Source organism: Dichomitus squalens (genome assembly GCF_000275845.1).
Source record: "Dichomitus squalens LYAD-421 SS1 unplaced genomic scaffold DICSQscaffold_24, whole genome shotgun sequence".
In the NCBI taxonomy this organism is placed as follows: Eukaryota; Fungi; Basidiomycota; class Agaricomycetes; order Polyporales; family Polyporaceae; genus Dichomitus; species Dichomitus squalens.
The window spans coordinates 436,773-446,401 of record NW_006766906.1 but is presented as its reverse complement, the minus strand read 5'-3'; the positions used below and the strand labels follow the sequence as shown (position 1 = coordinate 446,401).

At 53.0% G+C, this 9,629-nt stretch overlaps 4 protein-coding genes across 4 annotated transcripts; all 4 read right to left on the bottom strand.

Annotated features, from left to right (window-relative positions):
* Positions 1-1,069: 1,069 nt before the first annotated feature.
* Positions 1,070-2,152, bottom strand: DICSQDRAFT_64162 (uncharacterized protein; the record flags this gene model as incomplete). The annotated part of the gene is made up of 1 exon (XM_007367364.1): positions 1,070-2,152. The coding sequence occupies one exon, from the start codon at positions 2,150-2,152 to the stop codon at positions 1,070-1,072; it is 1,083 nt and encodes a 360-aa protein (XP_007367426.1).
* A 509-nt stretch (positions 2,153-2,661) lies between these two features.
* Positions 2,662-3,739, bottom strand: DICSQDRAFT_148261 (uncharacterized protein; the record flags this gene model as incomplete). The annotated part of the gene is made up of 2 exons (XM_007367363.1): positions 2,662-2,685; positions 3,176-3,739. 2 exons carry the CDS (start codon positions 3,737-3,739, stop codon positions 2,662-2,664), a joined length of 588 nt encoding a protein of 195 aa, XP_007367425.1.
* Positions 3,740-4,897: 1,158 nt separating this feature from the next.
* DICSQDRAFT_63991 (DNase I-like protein) lies at positions 4,898-5,926 on the bottom strand (the record flags this gene model as incomplete). The annotated part of the gene is made up of 1 exon (XM_007367362.1): positions 4,898-5,926. A coding segment is annotated over one exon (1,029 nt), but the record flags the coding sequence as incomplete, so codon positions are not given.
* Positions 5,927-6,840: 914 nt separating this feature from the next.
* Positions 6,841-8,439, bottom strand: DICSQDRAFT_171681 (uncharacterized protein; the record flags this gene model as incomplete). The annotated part of the gene is made up of 1 exon (XM_007367361.1): positions 6,841-8,439. The coding sequence occupies one exon, from the start codon at positions 8,437-8,439 to the stop codon at positions 6,841-6,843; it is 1,599 nt and encodes a 532-aa protein (XP_007367423.1).
* Positions 8,440-9,629: the final 1,190 nt, after the last annotated feature.

Below are 9,629 nucleotides of genomic sequence, written 5' to 3'. Positions count from 1 at the left end.
TTTGCCGCAATCCCAGAGAACATTGGCGGAAGTGGGCAACCCTCCCTGCGCAGGGGACTCCTGAAATATGGCCTCCTGATAGTGGACCTGGTGCGTGACCCTGCCTGGTCTGGGGTCTGTGAGCAACGTGCTGAACAGTGGCGTCAACCTTGATTTTCAGGGCGCCAGGTGTGGACCCTGCTAGAATTGATGATTCACATGGATCTGGTGCTGCTGGGAGAGCTAAAAGCGGACGATGGTCCGCGCAACCTCGTAGCTGAGCGCTGAGCCTTCGAATAGTCCTGCTCTATGGTTGGGTGATGTGACTTCCCGTTAGTTGATCTATCATGGCCAATTTATAGACCTGTCGATGTCAAACTAGTTCTACATCTTGTACCAAAACCCAGCAACATAGAACGAAGCCCCACGGCTCAATGTCTTTCAAGGTGGATTGGCGCACACTAGGCAGGGCCATGAGCGCCCGCGCAGATGCCACGAAAGCTCAGTCAGTAGAGCATGCTAGCTAGGAGTGACGGAGTTCAAACTGGTTTGTTTCAATGCTTTGCCATCATTAACATTGTATTAGGTCTAATTTGAGGCGGAGATGGATAAGCTACGAAGTGGATAATGTGCGGAGAGCTGCCCATGCCGCGCATGCTAAAGCGCTCTAGGCTCCAACCCACAGGATCGGAGAAACCATGTTGTTGTGCGCGCAGCTAGGTGTACCATACACCCTTCTGATGAAAGTAATTAGCTCATTTATCTCCGCAAGATCTGATGGGCGCAGTGTGCCATGATGGCGTGCTTCTTCAAAGTTGAGTGGGAACGCTTTGATTTCTGTACATCTAATCTACCGTGGTCCCTAAAACATAGTATTCTAGGGCATGTCTAGTAGATTACGATTACCGCCCTTAGGGCAGCCAGAAAGCGTTTGGTGACATGGTCAGGTAAAGGTACCCCGGCCAAGCCATAAGTCATTGAAGTGTTATCCAAAAGTCACCAGTAAACCAGACGGGGAAATGCTTTTACGCACAGAGTGTGGGACTCGAAGAGAGTTCAGTTCATTTAAGGTGTCGGCCGAAACCTAACCTTATCCCTGTCCTCTCTTAATACCCACTAAAACCCCGCCATTGCCGACCCATCCTTCGGGAAGATCCCTATAGCCTTGTATAGTTGGAGCCCATATGGCTTCGACGTCGCCTTGCTTCAGGTCATGCTTACATTTAGCGAGCACCGCCGTCCTCCGATTTAACGTCAGTCTTCTGTCGATCGCTGCATACCACGCGTTTTTCACCGCGAGTTTATCGTGGACTTCCCCGTCCCTGTGTATTACTCGTTCACACCTCAACTTCCAAATGAGATGAACTGATTCGGTCCACAGGATTGTCCATAGAGCCTCCATTGGCTTCTTCCTGACACCGGTTTCGCTTTTGATAACAGCGCACCCCGCTCCCAATGCAGTGCCCCAGTCTGGTTGCTTCCACGGTAAGCCTGTTGTTTCCCATATCACTTTCAGCTCGTTCCATATTTCAGCTTGTCCTGGCGCTTCGCACCGAAACAGAATGTGGTCCATTGATTCAACGTTGTCGCATATCGCACAGATCGCCCTGTCCTGGTATTCTTCAGGCATACCCTCTCTCAGCCACCGGTTACCTACCATGTGGAGGTTATGCATCGTTTTCCATAGGAACTGAGCACAGGTGCTGGATACGTGTTTTGACCGTATTGATTTCCATATTTCAGCCTCAGTGACATCGACGCCGAAGGCGTCTTTCACACCTTCGGACACGATTTCAAGGTTCGTCGTCGTTGACGATCTCGGCTTGACTGATTTCAGCTTGCGGTCGCGAATTTCCTGGTAGGCCAGTTTTTGTGTCATTGCGCTGAGACTCGCTCCTGATATTCTCCACTTCAGGTCCACTGTTGTAGGGATCTCGTCTGGCCCCAATTTCTTGGCACCTTCTAAGGCTAGTTCCTTCGCGCTGTTGAGATCTGTGTGATCGCCTCGTCTCTGCACTAATTTCAGGCTCGTTCTAGCTCTTCGTGCTCTGACATTGGCGATTATGGCTCTTATCAGAGACGCATCGGGTTGTCTCAGGTAACCCTCCTCTTCTTGTTTCACCCTGTTTTTCGTCAGGCTTGCCATCACACGCTTTGATGTTGTGACCGTCATAAGACGTGCTTTTGTGTTTGCCGTCGCCGTGGCTATCAGGGTCGCTGACAGTTCACCCGACTGCACTGTTGGTTTTCTTTCCATTGGGAGACGTATTGAGCTGTTCAGACTATTCCCCTCACTGACGTACACCCCAGCTCCTATCACTTGTGGGGAGTTACTGTCTTTCTGGCCTATCGCACTCGTGGTAATCGTTACCGGCCAGTCCGACTCCTCGATATTGGAGTTTAGCCGTTCCCCGCAGAACTCGTCGTCGTCAGCGAAGATTCGGAAGACGTTGCTCAGCGACCCATGTGTCGTGATTCTCCGGTCTATCTCAATCGCATCTTCGTCCATGGGTTCATCCTCTGGTGCGTTGTTCTCGTAGTCCTCTGGGAGTACCCCTCTGGGGTCCCATCTCGGTGGTAGGGTATCCAGTACTGTACCTGCTCGTCTCATGCATGATATCGGGTGTAGGCATCCAAAATTCGTCTCGATCTCATTGCATATGATGCATTCACATTCATCGCTCATTGATACATGTTCTGGTTTGTCTTCTAGACCCGCAAAATCCACGAAGTCTCCAACAGACACCAGTCTATGCTTTGTCTTCAAGCACCGCACCGTCAGAGAGTCGTTCTTGCTCGCTTTGCGTAAGCCTCGTTTATCTGCCTTTGTATGGCCCCACATTGGCATCGATTTCATAATTCCTCTAGACGGGGCTAGTGCGTTTACGACAAGATTATGTTTTTTGGCCACAGCGATTATTGCTTTGAGCTCCATTGGGATATCTCTAGCTGCCTTCTGTCGTGGGGACCAAGATTGCAGGAAGGTGTTAACTCTCATCGACTTCTCTTCAGGGTGACAGTTTTTCGGGACATTCGTTGCGAGGATGTCGTCGGCTATGTACGCCCACTGCGGTCGGTCTACCGTGAAGTCTAGGTATGTCTTCAACCACATCACATCTATGGCTTCGTTCCTAGCACTTATATCTATGATGTTTAGACCACCAGCCTCTAGCGGGAGGTGAGTGTATTCTTTTGCGATTGGGGGGGTCGCCTTCCCCTCCCACAGGTATTCGCGAATAATTTTTTCAAGGCGTCTAGTGACCGCTTCCGGCATTCTTTGGACATCCGTTAAGTACTGTGTCATTCCCGCGATGACCATTTGGATGACATGCCGTTTTCCGTCCAGCGTGGCGTGGCCCTTTTTCCATCGCTCGATTGCGGCTGCCACCTTTGCTATCCTAGGGGACCACACTGCAAGTTGGTCTATTCCGTTTCCGAAGAAGCCTCCCAGTATTCTGATAGCATCACCCTCTCCGGCCATATGCGCATTCTGCGGGTAGGATTTCCATCGCCCTGTGTCCTTATATTCCTTCGCCATTTTCTCTCTGTACGATTTCTCACCGATCGGAATTATTTCAGTTTTGGCGATATTGAACTTGGCCTTCGCCGCGGAACACCATGTATCAAGAATTTCTTGGAGAACGCTAAAGTCATCGTTTTCTGATAGGTAAGTCGTTGTATCATCCGCGAATAGCGTCGCTTTGACTGGCTCCTTGAGGCCTTCTACTTCGAAGCCTTGGAGTTGCGATTTTTGAATCATCACGGACAGTGGTTCGATGGCGAAATCAAACAACAGGCAGGATAGTGGGTCCCCTTGTCGTACCCCACGGTATACTTTGTATGGGTTGCTGAGTGTTCCATTTATCATGACTGACGTCTCTGCGTCCGCATATAGGTCGCGTACTGTTTTTATGAAGCTCAGGGGTATCCCAAAGCGACCGAGCACCCTCCACAGGTAGTCATGTGCGATCTTATCATAGGCCTTCTCTTGATCGAGGGCCACGATGGCGCCGTTCTTTGAGTTTTGCTCTGCCCATGCAATCATCATTCTCGCAAGCTGCGTGTGATTGTGTATTTGCCGTCCGGGCACGAACCCTGCTTGCGCCGGATGGACTAGGTTCGGGGCGACGACTGACAGTCTCATCGCTAGTATCTTGGTGAGCAGTTTATAATCTGTATTCAGCAATGTTATCGGGCGATAGTTGACCACTTTGGCCCTCTCGCCCTTCTTGTATAGCGGAGACATCCACCCTTGCGCAAAGTTGGTCCCTTTGCACACGCCGTGAGTTTGAATATCTTCGAAAGCGGCTCGGATGAGCTTTATTACGTCAAAGCTTGGTCGTTCAGCTCTGACGTCTTCAATATGTCGCTCCAGCATTGTCTTCCACACTTCGTGTTGCAGGCCATCCAGGCCGGGGGCCGTGCCGTTTTCGGCTGTTCTCAATGCTGACACACATTCTCCGTACTGTATTTCGGCACCAATATCCTCGGCTTCCTCTGCGGTCACTCTCTTTTCGAGGGACTCTAGCACTCTTCGTATGTCTTGTTCTCTCTCAGGTACTGATTTAACTGATTGATCATCTTTTTGGATGTTGTCATGGTGCATGCGTGCCATGGCCGCCATCAGTTTCGGATCAGATTCATATATTTTTTCGCCCTCAGGGGTCAGTTCCCCTTCTTTTTCGAAGGATTGGATAACACTCCGTGGTGCGTGGTCTCTGTTCAGCTTACACCAATATTTGGTGGGGCGGTTTCCCTCCTTACGGAACTTCGCCCTGGCAGTTTGTTGTTGGAGTCGTCGTCTCCTGATCGCTAGATCACTTATCTGTTTTGACACTGCCGCCATTTCTGCAGCCCGGGTGGCTTCGTTCATGTCATGGGTCTTTGCCAACCGTTCTAGCTCTTCTTCACGCTGTTTGATTTCTGCCAGGAGCTTGGGCACTACTTCTTTTTCCCTGTCTCTGGCCATCTTCATCCAGTCATTTTTCATGTCCGCTAATAAGCGTTGCGGGTTATTGCACTCAGACCTCGGTGCAATCCCTCTCTCGATCTTATCAAGATGAGACATCGTCACCATCCCTCTGTCTTTCATTGCCTTTGCGAGCTTCCTGTCCTTAATTATTGACAGTGGGAAGATAGGGCGGCCATGTCCTACACTCGGAGCAGTTGCCGTCGTGAGTTGCACAGTCATCATACGGTGATCCGTTTTGATGCCTGATTCCATTATTATCCAGTCTCTTGCAAGCCTAAAGACTGCTTCGCGGGTATACATCCTGTCAAGCCTGGAGAGGGTGGCGTTGTTGTCCCGTCCGCGGTGAAACGTATAACCGCGATCCGTAGGGTGGGTTTCTCTCCATCCGTCCGTTAACATAAGTTGCAGGGACAGTTTTAGTTTATCCAAATCCTCTACTGATCTGTCGGGCGACTCATTTATAGGAAGTCTATCAATGGCGTCTTCGACATTGTTGAAGTCCCCCGCCATGATGTCCGGTTTCGGGAACTCACGATGTCGTTCGTAGAATGACCTTACTTCATTGAAGAAACGGCAGCGCTCTTCGACACCATCCGACGTCGGGGCGTAGATGCATAGGACGTGTAATCTGTCGTCCCCAGCGCATTTGAGGGTAACGTGGAGCGCCCTCCCTTCTACTATCGCTGTCGCCGTCGCTCCTTCACTACTGACCATTCGTTTGTTGATCAGGATTGCGACTCCTTCTTTTTGGCCTGGCGCGCTTGGGTGCGCTGAGCTAAAGATCTTAAGGCTCTTCTCATAGAGTCGTTGAACAGACTCCAGTCTTTCAGACGATAGGTGAGATTCCTGTATCATCAGTATGCCGATGCGTTTATCGTTCATAAGTTGGGCAATTCGCCCCCATTTGTTTTTGGGATGGTCCTGTTGCAGCGTCCCAAATCCATTTACGTTTAACGTAGCGGCCCGTATTGTCATTTTTCGAGCGAGTTGATCGGCTTTCCGCCTTTCTTTTCTATTGCCTCTAGGCATCGCTCCAGATTCCTCGCTGGGAGCGCATATTGGATCGCTGATAGCGTCCGCGGTTTGTTGGGTAATCCCCTCCGCATATCCACCTCTGATCGAGGCTTCGGGCTGCATTGCAGCACCGCCATTTGTCCTGGCGTCATTCCCGTCTCTGATCGAGTCCGGTCGCGGGGTGGTGTCCGGTTCATCAATGGCTATTGCCATCTCCCCGTTGCCACGCTCTCCGCTCTGTCCACTGTCCACTCGGTTCTCCCCATCCTCGGGAGGCTGGCCAGCGGTTGCACCAGTTCTCCCTCCAGAGAGAGCCGGCGCGAGAGCCGTTGCCATCAAGTTGCCGTCGTGTTGCTGCTGTAGCTGCCTGTTGTATTCATGTAAGTTGTTCGTAGCGTCGTAATAAACTCCCTTTCAGATTTGCCAGACCTGTAAGATCAAAGTTAGTGTGTATTTGGTATCTTCTCTCCCGGGTACTGTCTGCTGCTAGGACTCTCGACTAGCCCGTTTGAGAGATATGATGGGTTGTTCCGTACAGAAACGTGTCCGTTCCGAAACTTGCTTGTGGTGGCCGACGTCCTGTCCGGGCAAGCCCGTCAGTAAGTTAAGTCAGCACGCTCACGTTCTGTGCGATCAATGATTGGATTGCGGCAGGGCGACGCGATCAGCGCCCTGGATCCCTATATCACACATTTCTGACGCTATCCTAGAGTTTGCGACAGGAAACGCAGGTCTCTATTCCACGACTTCGATTGCTCCACGCTCGAGTACACTCTGTCTATGATCGAGAAGGTGGATCGCATTGCATCCCGAACTGCCATCGTTCTCGATCAGTAGCTGGGGATGGTCCCAACCCTTCGTCTGGGCGGCATGACTCAGCGGCGTACATCCTTCCCCTTCCCTTTGTTGTCCATTGTGCGCCGGTTCCTCTGCTGCTGCCTCCCGGGCTTCTGGGGGCGCGCACCTTGTTCGGCTCGCCTGGCCCGTGCTTGTTGCCAGTCGTGGCCATCTTGCGGCCTCTCTGCGGTGTCCGTACCCGCCGTACGCGCCTCTATCTCTTGCGTCGTAAGTATATCCTGTACTACAGTACCCTTCCATCCAGCTACGTCCAGCGGGCATGCGCGTGTGGAATGGGATGTATCCTTGCAGAGTTTGCATTCGACGGCCGCTTTGTTAACTTCCAGAAGGCACGGTCCTCGCCAGTACACTCCTTCCTGAAACTTCGCCGCCCACTTGAGATACGCCTCCGGGTCGTTCGAGATCGGTTTGGCGTAGACCGAGTACGCGGGGACCTCCTTTCGAGACGTCTTCAGCTCCGCGATGGTATACACGACCTCAATCGTGTCGGTCATGTACTTGACGAGGGTGGCAGGAGCGCCCCGGAGTCCCCAATTTTGCTCGACGTAGCGCGCGGTTCGCACGGTGAAGTCGCGGTCCGCCCAGAGAAAGGACTTGATCTCCTTTGCGACCTCCTGGCACGCTTCGCGCGTATCCTCTACCGCGTACCTGTCTCTCCCCGTGAGCACCATAATGGTCCACGGTTGCACTGTTACCCCAGTTATGGGGTGGACGGAGAAGGAGAGTGAGGGGGAGATCGGGAAAACCTCCTGATATAGGAGCCACTTTCGCAGGTGTTCCGAGTTCGGACCCAGGTCAGCGAACCACGTCCAAGGTTGCCCAAAAGCGTTGTTCTTCTTTGGGACGCGCACTATCGGGAGGTGGATGCGCACGCCAGGCGACGGTTTCTTAGTCGTTGGTAGGCCGTTGGACACGAGGTCGTCCGGGCCCGTCGGGTCGCCTGACCCGTCCGCGCCACTGGTGCTAGTGGGGTCGTCGGCGGTAGTCTCGGTTCCCGACAGCGATCCGTCGACCGCCATCCGCTGCGTCTCAGCTTGGGAGGGCGGGAAGGCGATTTTGGAGAGAAGGATGGTCATGGCCTCTTGCAAGGCGGCGCCCGACTTGTTGAGGTCTTGACCGCCACCGTGTATCACGATCGCAACCAGCGGGTTGGTGATGGCGCGGAGACGTTTGATCTGAGCCTCGTCAACATTACCGAAAATTCGGAATTCCGGGACGTGCGCGTGGGGGAAGGTTTCGTCTGGGATTCCGAGCGCGTCGATGTTAATCGGCAGGAGTGGTGCCTCCCCGCGACGCGTTGACCAACGGTGGGGGTTTTCCTCTGTCGCCGTAGGGAGGCCGGCAAAATTACCGGGATCGTATAGAGCGGAGGCGAGCGACATGTCCTTGGGGGCCTTCCTCGGTATCGGGAGCTCAGTGCGTGGGACAGTGGTCGTGGGTGGCGGGGGGGGTGGCTGACTGTTCGGCTGCTTACGCTGCGCTGTGCGTTCTTCTTCAAACAGATGTCCACGAAGGTCTGAGGTCCCTACGGTGCGTGGGCGTTTGTTCGGCGCGTCGTTCGTGCTTCTAGTATCGACGGGGAGTTCGAAGGTGAATGGGGTTGTGGGTGCGTCCATGACGGGGTGCGGGGGTTTTTTAGTCCAGCAGGGGGGCTTTATCAGGTTGTCAAAGCTTTATAGAGCGCGCGGTGTACGCACAAAGCTGTTGAGTGCTTTGTTTCTCAAGCGTTTTGTTCGTGCTGGGTGGCGCTGTGGCGTGTTCTCCACGTGTGGTGCCTCTTGTCTTCCCTGGCAGCGGCGGGGATGCCCTCCCCGTCGTCGACCGCTGCCGGGTGTCAGGGCATGGCGACCTAGGGCTCATTTCACTGTAATTACATTTGATATGGAGGTCTATCTGATATACAATTATCGTGTAGTGTAAGCACCGTGTTACGGTGGAAGGGGTCATGGGGAGCGCCCTTAATATTGGCCTGATCAGCCTCGAGCAACATTCCGTGGTATCCACGAGCTCGTAGGGGCTCTGATCGAGCCCCTTCGTCCCTCCCCGCCTAGCAGGAGTGAACACGACTTCTTACGATGCTGTTGAGCATCGCGCCTTGGTCCCTGCTTGAAAGGGAGAGCCGCTGAGCCACTCATCATAGTAGATGATGGTGGTCCAGGTCCAAGGTCCCCGATACCCGGCCTTGTTCCCAGACAGGACCCTGCCGCACGAGTACGCCATGGGGTCTCATGGTCATCAGCCAGGACAGGGAAAACCCACCGGTTGGCAATTCAGATGATCAATGCCACGGAGGTCCCAGTGGTCCCCTCCCACAGAGTGGACCAGCTCTCTGCTTCTTCAAAGTTCCATCTCAAGTAGCTATCAACACCAGCAAATGGTTTAGTCACTGCAGAGTGTCGGCCAGCATGTAGTACTTGTATAGCGGGCTATCTGGAGACTCTGAAACACTCAGCTTAGCAGTAGGTTTTCCCTTGGACAAACCGCAAGATGGGGCTAAATATGTATATCCAGCAGCCTTGTGATGGTGGTGTGCTCACGCGGAGACAAGACCTAGCAGCTTCAGTATCGCATCATGCATCCCAGATACCGGTTCAGATCTGATATTCTGGCTGACGTGTTCCACAGACCATATAACCTCCAGCATCGTGCTTTATGATAGCATTTCCCCTCTCGTTTCTTGCTCACATTCGCTCGCCATGTCCGCCATTCCTCACTACTTATTCCGCTCGTGCCGCAACAAAGACTGCGCCAAGGGCTGTGTTCTCTACATTCCTGTCAGCAATCCCGACTTTATCCCCTCCTTTAA